The sequence below is a fragment of the Neovison vison genome, chromosome 7, assembly GCF_020171115.1.
Source record: "Neovison vison isolate M4711 chromosome 7, ASM_NN_V1, whole genome shotgun sequence".
Taxonomy (NCBI): Eukaryota; Metazoa; Chordata; class Mammalia; order Carnivora; family Mustelidae; genus Neogale; species Neogale vison.
Window position 1 is genome coordinate 45,682,937 of NC_058097.1, and position 19,163 is coordinate 45,702,099.

The following is a 19,163-nucleotide window of genomic DNA, read 5'->3' on the forward strand; positions in this document are numbered from 1 at the left end:
CTCTGGTGGGGAGAGGCACAGGCTGGGTCCTTGATCAGGTTCCCTCCAGCTATTTCTTTTTTTTTTTTTTTTTTTTTTTTTTTTTTTTTTTTTTTAAGATTTTATTAATTTATTTGACAGAGATCACAAGTAGGCAGAGAGAGAGAGGGGAGGAAGCAGGCTCCCTGCTGAGCAGAGGGCTGGATGTGGGACTCTATCCCGGGATGCGAGATCAAAGGCAGCGGCTCAACCCACTGAGCCACCCAGGTGCCCCCCCTCCAGGTCTTTCTTGCTGCTGCCTCAGAAGGGCCTGGCAAGCCTACCAGCTGGTGGTCCTCACTCCTTGGGGCAAGGGTACAGTGGTGAGCAGCACAAACACCACTTCCCGTGTTTCAGTGGGGACACCAGCAGTGTTAGGGGAAGTTCTGGGGCCAGTTACTTGCATGGGGCTGGGGGGATTCCTTTCTGGGCAGAGGAAGTAGCAAGTGGAGACAAGGCCAGCCCAGCATCTCTAAGCACTTTGGACCTTGGCCCCAGAAAAAGAAGTCAGGGTTAGGGTTGTCAGGAGCTGAAGGCTGACCCTTGGGTTACAGGTGAGGGTAAATGAGTTTAATTGGGATTTGCTGGGGAGCGTTGGACAGGAAGGACAGGCTGGTTTCAACGCTTATATTGGTGTGGTTGGGAGGGGACAGCTGAGGCACCCTGCTCTCCTCCCCCACATGTAGAGTTTCTGAACACAGGTGAGGAGGGAGACCAGCTTCCCTTTCTCTGCCTTGATAAGCTGCATGGGAGAGAGGAAGGGGCTTGGTCTCGGGAAATGGGAAGTCCTTGCCATTGAGCAACCTCATTGCTCACTAGTCCATCTTTTGAGGCCTTGGACTCTCGGGTCAGCTGAAAGTGCTCAGCTTAAGCGTGATGGCCCTGGGTCCTGGGATGTTGCCAAACTGCCAGAGAGCCTCCAGAAGGTCCCCAGCTCTTGGAGCTTAGTGCTGCGTTCCCACCACACCACAAGGGTTGCCACTTGGTTACGAACCGTCTTGGGGCTTCCTGTGGATCCTTCTAAGAACTGTACAATCAGCTGTGTCCTGGAAATTCTGGAAGTAGTCAACTTCCACAAGGTCTCCCAAGTCCTACCTGCAGGCTGGCTGGGGGCTGCTCCTGTGCCTTCCAGGGTCCCTGCAGGGAGCCTTCCAGATCCCTGGAGTGAGCTGTATGAGTCTGCTGGGCTAGTGGATGGCCAGAGCAGCATACACGGTCTCATCCGGGGCCTCCCCTAATTGGGAGGGAAGAGGTGCACTTGTCTCCTGTCTGAGGGCCAAGTGGTTCAGCTGGGCGTAGGTTACATCTTGAGGGTCTTCAGAAATCGCAGCCTGGAGCCGGGGGAGAGGAAAGGCACGAGGCTGGGGAGGAGAGGATGGCACTCCCTGCGGGGCTAAGGACCTTGCTAGACAGTGAAGGGTGGCCTTGAGCCCACTCTTGCCTCCTTCAGTGTATCTGGCGGGGAGGGGTGTGAGGTGGAAATGCCTGTGGTGTGGACACTGGGGGTTGGGCCTGGGATCTGGTGATGGGGAAGGCTGGAGTAGTAATTGAGGTGGCCATCAAGGCAGACCCAGCGACCGCTGCAGGGGACTCAGCTCGCTGGCCATGGTGAAGCGTATGAATGTGCCGTGGGTTGCTGGGGAAAGAAGGAACGGGATGCAGAGGGCTGAGTCGCTGTAGGACCAGGGTGTGTGGAGCTGCGGAGGCGTCCTCTCCGACGCCCAGGGTGTGGAGTTGCGCCCCTCTGTGCGGGGCACAGGCTGTTCAGCCCTAACTAGCCACTTGCCCACTCGCCCCGAGTGTCCCAGCAGCTGGAAATGAGAAGAGGCCCAGGGGAGTGGAGTCCCTGCAGCACAGAGCGCAGTAGACTTCCAGAAGGGAGACGCCTGCTGCTGGGTGGAGTGTCCTCTGGGTTTACCACGTGAGCAGGGAGGCAGGGGTGCCCTGGTCGGAAGCACAGGGAGCTCACCTGGCTGTCCTGCTGTCTGTCCTCAGGCTGTGTGTCTCTGACGACAGCATCTGGTGGGGACAAAACAAGGCGGCCCCTCTCTAGCCAAGAAGCCCCAAGAGTCACATGGCAGGAGCCCAGAGACAGTGACAGTTACAGAGCCACACGGAGTCAGATGCTGTTTGCCCCCTCCCCCCACTCCCCTCACCCCGCGCCTGCCCACCCCTGTCCTGCGCCCACCTCCTCCCTTCCCCAGGGCAGCCCAAGCTTCCCCTTACACAAGGTCTCCTCCTGGGCGGTGGCCTCAGGACCTGAACTGGGGAGGAGACAGTGGTATTAGCGGCAGTGAGGGGGCCCGCTGGCTAGCGGGAGTCGGGGTCTCAGTGTGCTCTTACCTCCTATACAGGCCTGTGTCCTCAGACGCTGCCGCTGCTGCAGGAAGTTGAAAATCAGCCTCAGGCCCCCATCCCCGAACCCTCCCAGGGCCTTAAGCTGAGGATCTTTATGATCCCTGCCCGTCCCCCACTCCCAAACAGAGAAAGCAGTGCTAAACAGTAAAAAACAAAGCTTGTATGTGTTTCCAAACATTTTGTAATTTCGAAAAGGCAAAAGGATACAATATTCACACATGCCCACGTGTACCCTTCTTTCTAGAGCTTCTCACTGAGAGATGCTGGAGTCCTTCTATGCCACTCTTGTTTCCCTCTGGCCGCTGCCATGAGCCCACCCTTGGTCGGCCCACTGGGCAGCCACTACCCCCTGGGATTTGTCACCCCCTTCCCTTCTTACCTGGCTTCCTGCCTTTGACCCGACGCCAGTGTCGGACCAGGAGGAAGATGAGGAGGCCGAGCAGAAGGATGAAGGCCACTGAGGCCCCGATGAGGACATACAGGTACAAGTGGCGACCTTGTGCACAAGCCACACCATGAATGAGCCAGTGATGCCATTTAACTGAGCACCTACTGTGTGCCAGGCACCTACTCGGCTCTGTGCATTCAGCTCTGACCCCATCAACTTTCACCCAGCAGACGACTGCTGCCCCTCCCACCCACTCCACAGACAGAAAACTAAGGCACAGGAGGTCATTCACATGTCTCAGGTCGCCCAGGGTGGAGGCAGCAGGGCTGAGACTGGAACCAGGACCATGGGGTTTTTTCATGCTGCCCCTTTGCCCTCCAGACAAAACACGGGAGTGGAGACCTGTCCACCAAACCCAAGCCCAGATCCATCTCCCACTCTACACAGGCCTGACGCTCCCACGGGGGCCTGTGTGGACCTGGAGTGTGTGCGTCTGTGAGGGCAGGAGGGAGGGAATGTCTTTGAAATCTCCCAGCAAGCTGTGGAAGATGGCGGGAGGCCTGTTGAGCCTGGGCCCTGGAGAGGGACATGACTTGTCCAAGAGCCCACAGCTGGGAAGGAGCAGAACTGGGGTCTGAACCTGGTGGTGTGACTTGTTGTCAACTGCACAGCTGCTCTCAGGCCAAGACCCCTGACCTGTGAAGGCGAGCTCAGACACCACACCCTGTGTGCATGCCTGCTGCCGCCACCTGCCCTGCACACAGTGATGAAACCACCTGCTTGCCCTTTGCAGTCAGGTTTGCAATCCAAGGAATTATCCCAGTGAGAAGAACTTTCTCCCACCATAATCCCAAGGCAAGACTAGGCTGAGCTCCTCCCACCCACCACCTCCCGACCCTCCCAACAGAGACCCCACTTACCCCTCTGTAGGATGAGGGCTGCATCCTCAGAGCCTCCTAGGACCAAGACAGGGAGGTGAAGGGCGGGGCTACGTGTTCCTCACTTCAGGGTGCTCCTCCCCCATGGGGCTCTCCCCCTCTCCCTCTGCCCTCTGCCCTCCCCCTACTGGGCTCTCCCCACTGGGCTCTCCCCGCTCTCCCTCTGCCATGACCACCCCACCTGCCACCTGGCCCAGGCTCAGAGTTCCTGGAGCCCTGTGGTCACCCCAGAGACAAGTCATGCCAGAGAGGGTCACTTGTGACCCCCTCACTCCCATCCCACCCTGGCACTCCATGAGGACACAAAGAGGGCAGGATTGGGGCCCCTCACTTGAGACCAGGAGCTCCAGGGGGTCACTGGGCTGTGACAACAGGTAGGGGTAGTTGCTGTGTGAGCTGTAGCACCGGTAGGTCCCCTCCAGGTCTGAGGTCACGGGACTCAGGATGAAGTTGACCTGATAAGGTCTTGCTGTGTCCTGCACACGAAGGACCTGGGGAGGAGCGAGGGACCCCTCCTTGGACAGGTGGAAAGTATCAAACCAGATCTCAGAGCGACACTGCAGGGTCACGTTCTCTCCCCAGGACACTGAAGTCCCCGGTTGGGCCGAGAGGGACGGTTTCTCATACATTCCTGGGGGAGAGGAAGGTCGTGACATGTAAAGAGCCACCCCCCCACATGTCCTTGACCCCGGGGTGGGGGGCCACCATCCTCTCCCAGGGACTCTGTGTGGGACCCCCTCTCGGCACCTCCCGTCTCTCTGAGTGGGTGTCCTTTATCTCCATGGCCCTCACTGTCCCTTTCTCAGTCCCTGTCTCTAGACCACACTCCCACCTCAGCCTGTGCTCCTGGCCCTCTGCCTGGACCCCATCACCCAGGGGCAACCGTGGTCCCAGGCCCCGAGTAGACAGTTAGGACATGGGTCAGGGGGCTCCTCACCTGTGATCAGGACGCCCAGAGGGGCACTGGGAGCTGACCAGGTGGAGGAGAGCTTGTGCCCAGAGTAGCATTGGTACCGGCCCCCGTGGGTGTGGCTCACAGGGCCCAGGGGGAAGTTGGGGCTGGACTGCCCTTCTAGATGCTGGGGAGCTCTGAGCTCCTCATCCTTGGTCAGAGCGAATCTGTCAAACCCAATCTCTGAGCGACACTGGAGGGTCAGGCTGTCTCCAGACTGCACCAGGGAGCCCGGCTGGGCCAAGAGGGAGGGCGCCCTGTAGACACCTGGACAGCAGGGGACAGTGATACTGGGTACACACTCCCCGCATGGCCCAGGGCCTGCAGGGAGGCTCTCATGGGCCCCTCCCTAGTTCTCCCACCTGTGGTTCTGGCCCCGGGACGACAGTGTCACTCACCCCCCATCAACCCCAGGGTTCCACTGGGTATATGGCTTAAGTCAGTCATCTGGGCCCAGGAGGTAAATGGGGTGAGGCAGGGGCCCCCTCACCTGTGACCTGAAGGTGTAGAGGGTCACTGGACTGTGACCACAAATCCGGGTACGACTCGGGAGAAACGTAGCATCTGTAGGTCCCCGCATGGGAGGTGTTCACGGGGCCCATGTGGAAGAGCCCCTGCCCCCTCTTACGATGGAACATCCACTCCAGGTGTTGGGGTGCATCAGCCCCCTGCTCCTTCAGCAGATGGAATAACTCCCATGGCCACGATGAGCTACAGGAGAGGGACACGTTCCCTCCCAAGGCCACCACAGGGCCTGGGGTGGCTGAGAGTGAGGGTGCGTCATATTGTCCTAAGGGAGAAGGAGGGAGCTGGTTACAGGAGCCATCACCCCATGGACCCCACATACCCCATATACTGTGGGCTGTGAACAAGAGGCCCCCCCTGAAGCCACAGTCCATTCCCTTCTGCCTGGAGGAGGGGCCCAGGGGGAGGGGAACAGCTCCTGCCCTCACCTGTCATCACCAGGGGCAAGAAGTCACTCAGCTGTGACTGCCTCTCCCTGCTCTGATATGCACAGCGGTATAGCCCTATATCGTGTGAGGTCATGCGTGCAATGGAGAAACCGGCCTTGTTGCTGGAATCCCATGAGATGTCCAAGGTCTCCAAGGGCTCAGAGACCCTGTCTTTATACAGATAGTAGTTGTCAGCCTCCAGAGATGCCTGACACCAAATGGTCACTTGGCTCCCCTTGGTGACCATGGGGCTGGGATCAGCCCAGATGGAGGGTTTGGAGAGGGTCCCTGGAAAAGAATCAGATGGGGAGTTGCAAGGGGGCCCTTCTCCTCTCAGCTTCCCACCTGTCATCCCAAAGCCCCTCCCACATCAGTCACCATCAGCCCTGACCCTCTGTGCCCTCCAGGTGCTTAGGGGGTCGTTGTTGGAGACAGGAGATCTGGGGAAGACTCACCTGTCTGTGCCTGGTCCCACAGGCCCCGACACAGCCCTGGAAGAGAGTTCCCGTGAGTGCCTCCCGCACCCCACATGTAGCTGCTCCAAGCCTGGTCTGGGCCCCTGGGTGCTGGGGTCACATTTGGGGCTGAGCATGCGCCTCCCCCAAGAAGTTCTGCCCCTACTGATCCTCCCCAGTCCTGAGGTCTCCCAGGGACCAGGACATGGGGGCAGGAAGGGGGCGACCCCATCCCTCCTCTTTTCCAGAAAGCTCACCGAGGCAGAGAAGAGCAGTGAGGGTCGGGGTCCTGGCGCTGCCTCCCATGGTCCCCAGCCGTGCAGACAGCTTATAAAGTCCTCAGCGTGTGCTGGATGGACAGATGCATGGGGTGTGGTACAACCCTGGCCCCGTGTTCCTCATCACGGGTCCTAGAGGGATGGCCTCACAGGAAGGGGAAGAGCCCCTGCCAGGGCCTCTCTGTGCTCTCCCTGAAGGGTGACCCGAGAGCAGCGGGTCCTAGGACCTTTCAGACAGACTGAATCTTGTCTCCCCAGACCCCACTCTGTCTGCTTCCTCCCCAGTAAGCCCAAGTCTAGAGAGCAACACTGGTTCTAGGACTCGAGGCTGGGGGAGGTAGGGCAGGGCCTGGGAATCAGCCCAATTTCAGTTCCACTTCTTCCCTGTCTCACACAGAGGCTGGGTGACCTGGGCTGAGACACTTCCCTTTCCTGAGCTTCTGTCAGTGTACGTTTTCGTCCTTCCTCCCACCACGCTGGCAATCAGCCCATGTTTAGTGAGCAGTGGCCACATCCGGTCATGGTGCCAGGCACTGGGGACTCATTGGTGAGGCGACAGACTCGTTCCCTGGACTGGAGGGGCTGTGGCTAGTGACAACAGACAATACAAATATTTAGGTGGGAAACGATTCTGTTATAGCCTTGTAAGACTGTTCCAAGTTGAAAGAAAAGAGAACACAGGGAATTGTAAGAATCGTAACATGTAGACATCACAGAGTCTCGGTCCTTGCTGTGAGCGGTCCTTCTGGGGGATGGAGTGACGGGAGGCGTGAGCTGGGGCAGAGATGAGCACAGAGATGGGACGTGGGGGGCGTCCTCCACCGAAACGATTCGAGCTGCTCTCAGAACTGAGGCTGGGGCCTATCACAGGATTGGAGCACACCCGGGAAGATTTTAACGAGCAGTCAGTCAAACAAGTTTCCGTCTGGAAACGACTAACGCTGTAGGAAATACTGACAGTTAGTAGGCCCCCCCACCCCCAGCATTTACCTGCTCCCCAGGTGGTGTGTTGGTCCGTGTTTAGGCCGTGTGTGTAGTGTGTAGTTTCCTCACTTAAGCCCTTACACAAACCTGTCACACAAAACGCTTGTGCGGTTGAGCGGAGTGAGCCAGGATGGCAGGTTGGAGAGGAGATGGCCAGGGGCAGCTTGGCTGAGGGGCCGGAGAAGGCAAGTGGCCTTGTTAATAGCTCAGTTTGTGGTGTTTGGGGAGATGTTGGAGGGTGAGTTGTGTTTGCTGGGGCTGATGGTTCTGGTCTAACGGTCACAGCCTGGAGGAAGAGATGGTGCAACTTGGACCTTCTGAAGGAGAGTGTAGGAGGGTTTGGAGCCTCCCACAGGATCAGACCAGCCTGGTGATCAGAAGGATCCTCTGGGGAGGAATGAACCAGGGAGAGAAGAAGCCCAGCTGGAGGCGCAGGGGGAGGCTGATGCGCTGGCACAGCCCCGCTCCTTGATCTTGGGATGGGCTGGACCATGTTAAGAGGGTCTTGGGCCGGGTGTATCCAGTAAGTGGACATGAGCTCCAGAGCACGAGGAGCATAGGCTATTCCACCGTCGGTCTGGTGCCTGGAGGAGCCGGTGGGGTCACCCCCGGAGGATGACCCAGGGAGAGGCAGGCTTTGGGAGGTGCCCTGAAGACAGATCGTCGTTTCTCAGAAGGAAGCATGGCCCTTCCTCCTACCCCGGGATCGTGGGTTTTCTCTGCCCCCAACACTTCCCTTCCCTGACTTCCTTCTTTCTCTAAGTCAGCACCCTTTTTATCATCATCGCTCCTTCTGAACCTCCAGTTCATTTCTGCCTCCTCGGGTCCAGTCCTCCCCTGGGCAGAGCTTTCCATCCCATACTGTGAATTCCTTCCCCAGGCACAGGGTAAGAGGCAATTCAGAGATGGAAGTTAGAGCTGAAACACTTAATGTCATTCTTCAGCAGATAATTCCCCTTTCTGAGTCTCCTCTTCCTCATAGTGACGACACAGTGGCCTCTACCCTCAGGACCCTGGGGTCCCGGAGGCATGGAGGGGCTCATCTGGGGCGGTTTCATGCAGACATTGAGATGACCGCAGCTCCAGAGTTCATATGGGGCCAGCTGAAGGCCACAGCCAACATCCACGGCAAGCTCACGGAAAGCTTTGTTAGATTCATGGCCACAGTTGAATTAGAGTAACTGAAGTGGCAGAAGTGCAGAGTGAATCCCTAGACAAGCAGAGACCAGCGCTGAGTAGGCCTGGTCGCAAGTCCCAGGGACGGGCCCAGAATCTGGATTTTTGCTGTGTATGTGTGGAGACAGGGGGCAAAGCCCCAGAGGAGACACGGGGTTCCCAGTGTAAGCTGCTGCCTGTCTGAACAGGGACTACAGTGTCGCCTCTCCCCGGTACGAGCTAACCCCCAGAATTCAGCTCCTTTATCCAGTTGTGAGCAAAAGCCCTTTATCCAGTTGTGACCAAAAGCCCTTTATCCAGTTGTGAGCAAAAGCCCTTCATGCAATATGGGCGGGCGTCGATGTGTGGAGCTCAGGTCTGAGTCCGCCGTGCATTGCCGGCGCCCTGTGTCGGGCACACCTACAAACCGTGAATCTGAAGCGATTTGCAAGCTGGTCAGTTGTTTAGGACTTCACAGTGCAGGGAAATGGGGGTGACAACCTCTGTGAAAGATCAGCTCAGTGGCTAAATGACCGAGTGCATGTGACAACCATGCCATGAAAAATAGAGCACAGACCCCACGCACTGTGGGAATTCCCAACAAAGACAAAGGGAATAAATTGAAAATTGGGAAGAGATTTAAAAATAAGCATGCTTTAAAACCTCAGACAGTTAGAGGAAGACATGACATTCATGATACAAGAAGAGTTTAGTGGAAAAAAGAGTGCTAAGGAAATTTCATAGATTAAAACTCATTAATTGAATAAAAAGATCGATTCCATAGTAGACATTAGATAACTGATCAGAAAATTGGGGAATTAGAAAATGAAACTCAGAAAGTATCCCAGAATGCAGCTGGACATCACAAAAATAAAAGCCAAAAAGATAAAATCTGACACATGGAGGATAGAATAACTAGGTCCCAAAACACATTTGTCCTTCATTTTAGTGGAGGAAATGAGAGAATGATCAAGTAGCAGTAGTCAGGTATTGTTAAGGGTTTTTTGGAAGAGAAACCAGAGAAATGGTCAGCGTGGGCTGTGAAAGCTGAACTGTGACTGGGAGCGACATCCTTGAAAGCAGGTAAAAATGTCAGTTAGTGGGACAACCTGGGTGGCTCAGTTGGTTAACTATCTAGCTTCGGCTCAGCTCATGATCCCAGAGTCCTGGGTTTGAGTCCCATGTTGGGCTCCTTGCTCAGCAGGGAGCCTGCTTCTCCCTCTACTGCCACCTCTGTGTTCTCTCACTCCCTCTCTCTCTCTCTCTCTGTCTCTCTGTCTCTCTCTCTCTCTGTGTCAAATAAATAAATAAAATCTTTTTTAAAAATGTCAGTGAGGATCAGTTGACAACCTGGTCAAACAAACAATAATCCACATTCCCCAGAAGACTTAATCAGAACACAGTGCCTCCTAATGTAATATTCAAAGAAACAGTAAAGTCTCGGTAACACTCAAAGGAAAAAATATTCAATGGACACCAACCTTGAGTTGACCAACAATTTAAAGCCACTTCTTGTTAAGGATTTATTTATTTATTTGGGGGGAGGAGGGCAAAAGGAGAGGGAGAGAGAAGGGACCTCAGGTAGACTCCCTGCTGAGCTCGGAGCCCAATGTGCGGCTCCATCTCATGACCCTGAGACCATGACCTGAGCCAAAATCAAGATGCTTAACTTACGGGGCCACTCAGGTGCTTAACTGATGGGGCCACCCAGATGCCCCCAAAGCCATTTTTATAATCAAGCTTCATGAAATAAGGACAAGTACTCTTGAAATAAATAGAAAAAATAGACTTCTCTCAGCAAAGAAATTATAATGGGGGGGGGGAGTTGGAGAACTGAAAAATTGAGTAACTGAAATTTTAAAATTCCTTGTGTCTAATGACAGAATGAAGATAACAGAGGCAGGAGTCAGTGAGCTTGAAAACAGAACAAAGGAAATTACAATCTGAGCAGAAGAGAAAAAAAGACTTTAAAAAATGAACACAGGTTGAGGGATTTGTGGAACAATTTACATAACTGATCTGCCAGCAAAAGGAGAATGCTATCACTGAAGGAACAAAGTTCCAAGAAATAAATAACTGTCCATTTTACAGATTTGTTGAAAGTCATACATTTCCATGTCCAAGATGCTAAGCAAATGAAAAATAGGATAAGCTTTAAAAACCATGCCTGCATACGTCAAAATTGAACTGGTCAAAACCAAAAAAGAAAAAAGAGAGAAAATTCCACGTTACATAAGAGGGAAAACAATTTAAATAACTACAGATTTCACATCAGAAATCATCCTGGTTAGGGGAACCTGGGTGACTAAGTTGGTTAAGAGTCTGCCTTCAGGGGCATCTGGGTGGCTCAGTGGGTTAAACCTCTGCCTTTGGCTCAGGTCATGATCTCAAGGTCCTGGGATCCAGCCCCACATTGGGCTCTCTGCTTGGCAGGGAGCCTGCTTCTCTCTCTCTCTGCCTGCTTCTCTGCCTACCTGTGATCTCTGTGTGTGTGTGTCAAATACATACATAAAATCTCAAAAAAAAAAAAAAGAATTTGCCTTCAGTTTAGGTCATGGGTCCTGGAATCGAGCCCCAAATCAGGTTCCCTGCTCAGCACGGAGCCCACTTCTCCCTTTCCTTCTGCCTGCTGATCCCCCTGCTTGTGCTCTCTCTCTGTCAAATAATTTTTTTTAATCTATAAAAAAAAAAAGAAATCATCCTGGTCAGAAGTTTTTTAAGTTATGGAGAGCCAACCCAGAATTCTTCTGGATATATTGTTCAGGAATGGAAGCAAAATAAAGTCATTCTTAGAGGAAGGAACACATGGAGAATTTGTTGCCAGCAGCTATGTTCTACAAGAAATGATAAGGTATGTCTTCAGACAGAAAGGAATTCTAGAGGGAAACTGGGAAGAAAAGGGGAAGAACAAAAAAGGTAATTATCTAAGTAAATGTAATAGCATACTTCTGTTACATTCATTATAATATATATGGCTATTGAAAGCAAAACCAATAGGTCTGGTGGAGTTTTAATAAATGTAGATATAATACATAGGACACCTGCAACATAAGTTGTAAGGCTATTGTTTTTTCTGAAAAATGTGAAATATTAACTCTATGTAGACTCTGAAATTAGATAGGTACAATATCTACAGTAGCCATTTTAAGAACAACACACAAAGAGTTATAGTTAAAACATCAGTAGAAAGGGGAGTCTGGGACATTCAGTCGGCTAAGCATCCAACTCTTGATGTCAGCTCAGGTCATGATCTCAGGGTCATGAGGTCAAGCCCTGTGTCAGACTCTCCACTGGGCATGGAGCCTGCCTGAGATGCTCTCTTCCTCTCCCCTGACCCTCCCTCCTCTCAAAAAAAAAAAAAAAAAGACACCAATAAATTAATATGGAATACTTAAAAATATTCCAAAAAGCAAAAAGAAGGCAGGAGAGGGAAGATGGAGAAACAAACAGTAACAACAAAGATTTACTGTCTTACAGTTCTGGAGGTTGCAAGTACAGAATCACCGGACTAACACCAAGGTGTCAGCAGGGATGCTTGCTTTGGTAGCTCTGCAGTGAGAATCTGTGCCCTTGCCTTTTCAGCTTCCAGAGGCTGCCTGCAGTATATGGTTCCCAACCCCTTCCTTCAACCACTGCAGCCCCTTGATTCCGTTCTCACCTCCCCTACCATTACTCTGGCCCTATGGTCTCCCTCTAAGAAGAAGCCTGTGAATACATTGGGTTCATCCAGATAATCAGTGTAATGTTCCCATCTCAAGCTACTTAATTTAGTCACATTTACAAAGTCCCCTTCGCCTGCAAGGTAACATGCTCACAGGTTTTGGGGATTAGGGCATGGACACCTTTGGGAATTGGGAGCAATCAGTCGCTTTCTATTTACCACAGTGGCCATGCTGTCCAAGATAGTATGGTAAAAGATACCAGATCACGTAGGATTTTGGGTAAGAAAATTATCAGAGACTTTTTTTAAAAAGTCAATTCACCAAGAAGGCAGTATTCTAAATGTGAATGCACAAATCCACAGACCTTCAAAGTACATAAAGCAGAAACTGTCAGAAATGGAAGGACAAGTAGGTAAATCAACGGTTACAGTCACGGACTTTGACACTCCTCTCTTGGCTATTGATAGAGCAAATAGATAGCACATCAGCAAGGATATGGGAAACCTTAACTACACTGCCCACCAACTCAACCTAACTGACACGCTGAGAGCAGCACCCCACCGACAGCAAAAAACACAGTCTTCTCAAGTGCACCTGGAGTGTTGGCCAACATAGTTCATATCCTCGGTTACAAAACAAAGCTTAACATTCAAAAAAATTAATATCCTATATTGCTTCTTTTTACACCCTAATGGAATTTAAGTTAAAATCTATTACTAGAAAGATACTCTGGAACATCTTCAGCTATTTGGAAATTAAACAACACACTTCTAAATAATTCATGGGGCAAAGTGGAGCTCAAGGAAAATTGGAAAATATTTTGAACTGAATGAAAATGAAAACCACGTTCTAACCTTTGAGATGCAGCTAATGTGTTTGGGGGGAAAGTTGGAGCAGCATATTCATATTAAAACAAATAACTCATATTTTAAAAAAATAGTTTCTAGTCACCTAAACTTCCATCTTAAGACACCAGAAAAAGAGCCACTCACCCCAAAGTGAGCATCATAAAGGGCAGAAATAAATAAAACCAAAAACAGAAAAAAAATAACAAAAATCAATGAAACTCACTGCTGATTCTTCAATAAGACAAAAAGAAAATTGCCAAAGCCTAGCCAGGCTGATCATGGGTAAAAGGAAGACACAACTTGCCAACATCTGGAATGAACAGAATGTCACTACATACCACATTGATATTAACAGGACCAAAGAGAACACTACAAACTCCATGCCCCAAAATTTGGCAAGTTGAATGACCCAAGTCATTTTATTTTAGTATAGTTGACACACAATATCACATTAATTTTAGGTTGGTAACTTAGTGATTTGGCAAGTTTATGCATATGCTATGTTCACCATAAGTGTGGCTACCACCTGTCCTATCACATCACTGTTACAGTATCATTGACCATATGCCTTATGCTATCCCTTTTATTCCTGTACCTTACTCATTCCATAAGTAATGGATATTGGAGATACTGGAATCCAGTATCTCCCATTCCCCTTCACCCATTTTGCCCATCCTTGCCCCCTCTGGCAACCATCAATTTATTCTCTGTATTTATATGTCTGAATCCTCTTTTAGTTTGTTTGTTTTTTTAATTCCAGTTATAAGTGGAATCATATGGTATTTGTCTTCTCAGTCTGACTTATTTCACTTAGCATTAACAGCATTTAGGTCCGTCCTTCAATGGATGGACCATGGTATTCCGAAAGACACAAACTACCAAGACTCATTCCAGAAGAAATAATCTTAATATTCTTTAAAATAAATTGCATTTGTATTTGTATTGCATTGCATTTGTAAATGCATTTGTATTTGTATTGCATTGTAAAATAAATTGCATCTTTAAATTGCATTTGTAGTTAAAACACCCTTCCAACAAAGAAAACTCCCAGCCACAATGTCCTCACTGGCACATACCACTGAACATTTAGTGAAAAAATACAATTCTATACAATCTCTTTCAGAAAATGGAAGAGTAAGGAAAACTTTGCAAAAATTTTATAAGCAAGCATTACTCCAAATTCAAATCAGACAAAGACAGTACTGGGAAAGAAAGCTGCAGACCAATATCCTTCAAAAACAAATGCAAAAATCCTCACCAAGATATTGGTAAACAAAAGCTGACAATACATCCAAGTGTGAATTATCCTCAGATGACAGACAAGTTTGACATCTAATAATAAAGGTTATCCACCATTTTAAGACTAACAAAGCAAAAACGCATCATAATATAAGTGAATGCACAAAGTTTAATAAATAAAATGCTCAGCTGTGTGGGAAGAGAAGGAAACTTCCTTAATCAGATAAAGAGCATCTAAAGCAAAAACCTTTAATATCATACTGCTAAAAACCTTTAATATCATACTGAACACTTCCGTGATACAAGTCAGTGATGCTGTCACAACTTCTATTCAGAACTGGCTAACAGTAAGACAAATGAAAGGAATACAAGGCACACAGATAGAAGGGGAAGAAATACCAACTGAATTTTATTTTGTAAATTAACGAGGAACAATTGGAAAGCAAAATTAAAATACTATTATAATAACTCCAAAAACTATACACAAGTAGAGCTAAGTATAAGTATAGATGTATAAGATCTGAAGACTAAAAACTATAATACTTAGCTAAGAGAAATTAAAGAACTAAAAAAAATACCACATTCATTACTTGAAAGACTCAACATTGAAAGTGGCTGGCTGGCTCAGTCGGTGGAACATGCGACTCTTGATCTCAGGGTTGTGAGTTCAAGCCCCATGCTGGGCATGGAGCCTACTTTAAATATAAATAAATAAACAAACATTTAAAAAGACTCAACATTGTCATTAAGAAGAATGAAATCTTAACCATTTGCAGCAAGATGGAGCTAGAGTATAACGCTAAACGAAATGAGTCAGTCAGAGAAAGACAAACACCATATGACTTCACTCATATGTGGAATGTAAGAACCAAAACAAAGGAGCAAAGGAATAAAAAGAAACAGACTCTTAACTATTGAGAATTGATGGTTACCAGAGGAGAGGTGGGTAGCAGGGCGGCTTAAACAGGTGGTGGGGATTAAGGACTGCGCTTGTGATGACCCTTGGTTGATGTATGAAGGTGTTGAATCACTATATTGTACACCTGAAGCTAATATTACACTGTATGCTAACTAACTGGAATCAAAATTAAAACTTTAAAAAAGAAAAAGTTATTCAATATTGTCAAGAAATCAAGTCTCTCTAAAATGGTAAGCAAGGCAAATCAAAATCCCAACTAGCTGGGGTGCCTAGCTCAATCAGAGTTAGAGTGTGTGAGCCTTGATCTCAGTATCATGAATTTCAGCCCCATGTTGGGTGTAGAGATTACTTAAATAAATAAATAAATAAATTTTTTAAAAACCCAACTAGCTGTTTTGGCAGTCGAAAAGTTGACACTAATGCGTATGTGGAAATACAAAAAGAGCAATAATAGCACAACAGTTCTGAAAAGGAATAAACCTGGAACATCTTCTTACTCCAAGACTTTCTGTGGAAGGAACAAATCTCATGGACAGTGTAGTATTTGCATAGGGATAGGTAGATGGAAAAAATATACAATAGAGATGCCAGAGGTAAACCCACACATACATGACTGATTGACTTTTAATGGGACAGAAGTACTTGCTTGAGGAAAAGATAATCTTGCTGGAACAACTAGAAATCTATTTGGAAAAAAAAATGAACCTTGACCTTTACCTCACATCATCACCATACACAGTAATTCACATGAAATGGATCATAGACCTAATAGCAAAAGTCAAAACCATAAGGCATCTTTAAAAAACACTTTTAAAGATCTTCACAACTGTGGATTAGACAAAGATTTCTTAGCAAGGTACATAAAGCACAACAACAGAAGGGTTCATTGAACTTTAAAAAGTTAAAAATTTTTCTCTTCAAAAGACAGCACTAGGTAATGTAAAAAAACAAGCCAAGACTAAGAGAAGTGTGTGTGTGTGTGTGTGTGTGTGTGTGTGTCTGATAAAGGATTATTTGTAGAATAAATAAGGACTTTTGCAAATAATACGAAAACCCTTCCAGATGAGCAAAACAATTTGAAGAGACAGTTCTCTGTATCGTTCCAATTTTAGTATATGTGCTGCCGAAGCGAGCACTGAAGAGACAGTTCTCAAAGAAAATATATAAATAACAATGAACAAGTGAAGAAACACTGAGGACTCAGCGTTGGTCTCCACTGCTGAAGTGGTGGACATTGAGAAGAGCCTGTAGTTGGGTCACTCTTGAAATTCAGTCTACATTACGAGACCCCTGACCACCCTCCATCTCTGCCACTTCCTCCATAGACCCACTGCATAAACACTGGGACAGGGAAGAACAGAGGCTGGCTATCACCTACCCAATGAGCCATCTAGTCCCCTGGGTCATTAAGGACTATGTCTAGAGGGAACTCTCTTAGGAACATTTCTTTCTCTTTTTTTTTTAAGATTTTTATTTATTTATTTGAGAGAGAGACAGAAAATGAGCAAGGGGAGCGGCAGAGGGAGAGGAAGAAGCAGACTCAATCCCAGGGCCCCGGGATCATGACCTGAGCAGAAGGCAGATGCCTATCTGATTGAGCCACCCAGGAGACCATCTTGGGGACATGTCTATCTGAGTCAAAGATCCCAGTGCTTTGCACCCACTCCTATCATTTATGCATACACATGCCTCCATTCTGGACAACCCTGTCTCCTCCCACTTGATGCTGCTCCTTCTGGTCCCCTGATCATTTAGGCAAGGCAGTAGCTACTATCCGAGAGACTGCGTACATATTCACACCTAGTCAGATCTCTGTCCACAAAATGGGTATTATCCTGTTCATTACCAAAATATGTGCTCACTGGTAATTTTCAGAGTTCCACTGGTGTGATGGTGGGGCAACACTACTCCAAAATATCACCCTGCCCAGACACGACCCAGGCCACAAAGCTGTAGATGACCACCGAAGAGAGGCATCATTGTGACAGGGTAGGTATGTAGGTGTGTGCACATAATTACGTCTTTGTCCTCTGAACCTGCTCGGGCGCCCAGCCCCACCACTTACTCAGCAGTGGGTTGCAAACAGGACTGAGTGGATAGGACCACACCCAGCTCATTGTGGATGGTTTCAGTTGCATACATGCTCATGTCTCTTACCACTAGATTTCTACTGGGACCAGTGGCACACAGGCAGCTTTTTAAATGATACCTAGGTCACTTGCTCAGGCGATGTGAATACGTGAGCCCAAAGCCCACTGAGGCTCAGCAGAGGGGTCACACAGCATCCCAGCACACATGCCTATCCCGAGCAGCCTGATATGGTAGATCATGGCCATGGCCATAGCGTTCTGATGGATAGAGAAGTTATGCCTGGAGTGCCTGGGTGGCTCCATCAGCTGAGCAGCTAAATCTTGATTTCAGCTCAGGTCACGATCTCAGGGTCGTGAGATCAACTGCCAGCCAGGCTCTGTGCTTAGTGTGAAGTCTGTTTAGGACTCTCTCCCCCTCTCCCCCTGAAATTCTTTTCACTCTCTCTCTCTCTCAAAAAAAAAAAAATTACACTTGCATAATATTGTAGTCTATTAAGCGTGCAATATGATTATGTCTAAAAAGACAATGTACACACCTCAATTTGGAAAATACTTTATTGCTAACAATGTTAATCATCACCTGAGCTTTCAGCGAGTCGTAATCTTCCTGTTTTCAGAGGGTCTTGCCTCTGTGCTGGTGGCTGCTGCCTGGACAGGGTGGCGGGTGCTGAAGACGGAGTGTCTGGGAAGACTCTGAAAATAAGACAACAGTGAAGTTTGCCACATCGATCGACTCTTCCTGTCCCAACTTCTCGGTGGCAGGTGATGCTGTCTGCCAGCATTTAACTGCAGTAGAACTGCTTTTTGTAGCTGCTTTCGAAATTGGAGTCAATGCTCTAAAATCCTGCTGCTGCTTTACCAAGTCCAAATCCTCGGTTGTCATTTCAACGACGTGCACAGCATCTTCTCCAGGAGTAGCTTCTGACTCGGGGAAGCCCTCTCTTTGTTGCTCCTTCAGAAGCGGCTCCTCGTCCGTTCGAGTTTGACCGTGAGCTTGCCGCGGTGCAGTCCCTTCTTCAGGCTCCACAGCAAATTCGGGTTCTCTTGCTCTTCCCACCACTCCGGTAGTGACTTCCTCCCTGAAGCCTTGAGCCCTTCAGAGTCACCCATGAGGGTTGGAATCCACTTCTTCCAAACGCCTGTTAAGGTGGGAGCTCTTCCCATGAATTACCAATGTTCTTTTATTTTTCTAAGTAGCCTCCACAGGCACAGAACTTGAACTCACCACCCTGAGATCAAGACCTGAGCTGAGATCAAGAGTCGGATGCTTAACCTGCTGAGCCACCCAGGCACCCCAAATCCCAAGTGCCCTTAATGGCGTCTAGAATGCTAAATCTTCTCCAGAAGGTTTTCAGTCGACTTTGCCCAGCTGCATCAGAGCCATCACTAAGGCAGCTACAGCCTTGCAAATCGTGTTTGCTCATGCTAAGACCTGAACGTTGAAAGGACGCCTTGATCCATGGGCTGCAGGATGGGTGTTGTGTTCGCAGGTGTGAACACAACATTAATCTCGTTGAACATCCCCATTGGATCCCCTGGGTCACCAGGTGCATTGTCACCAGGGACAAGGATGGTTGTTTTCCCTCTGAGCAGTAGGTCTCAAAACGGCTTAAAATATTCAGTAACCGTGTTGTAAAGAGATGCGCCGCCATCCAGGCTTTGCTGCTGCGCCGATGGAGCCCAGCAGAGGAGATTCAGCATCATTCCCGAAGGCCCTAGGAGTCTCAGAGTGTCCCTGAGCACGGGCTCCAGCTCAAAGCCCCAACTGCCTTAACCCCTGGCAGGACTCAGCCTGTCCTCTGTGGCTTTGAGGCCGACACTGACTTCTCTCTAGTGATGAGAGTCCTACATGGCATCCTCCGCCAGCAGGAGGCTGTTCCGTCCACACTGGAGATCCGTGGTTAGTGCAGCCGCCGTGGCAGATCA

At 49.1% G+C, this 19,163-nt stretch overlaps 1 protein-coding gene across 2 annotated transcripts; it reads right to left on the reverse strand.

Annotated features, from left to right (window-relative positions):
- Positions 1-184: 184 nt before the first annotated feature.
- Positions 185-6,721, reverse strand: LOC122911668 (leukocyte immunoglobulin-like receptor subfamily B member 3). 2 transcript variants are annotated; one of them, XM_044256619.1, is made up of 12 exons: positions 6,320-6,721; positions 6,063-6,098; positions 5,608-5,895; positions 5,145-5,444; positions 4,640-4,921; positions 4,034-4,333; positions 3,685-3,720; positions 2,756-2,872; positions 2,362-2,395; positions 2,245-2,282; positions 1,988-2,037; positions 185-1,349 (listed from the first exon to the last, which is right to left on the reverse strand). In XM_044256619.1, the coding sequence occupies exons 1-12, from the start codon at positions 6,366-6,368 to the stop codon at positions 1,206-1,208; spliced, it is 1,674 nt and encodes a 557-aa protein (XP_044112554.1). In that variant the 5' UTR covers positions 6,369-6,721; the 3' UTR covers positions 185-1,205. The 2 variants fall into 2 exon arrangements, with proteins under 2 accessions (XP_044112554.1, XP_044112553.1); XM_044256618.1 differs by having other exon boundaries at positions 2,362-2,398.
- Between the last annotated feature and the right edge of the window lie 12,442 nt (positions 6,722-19,163).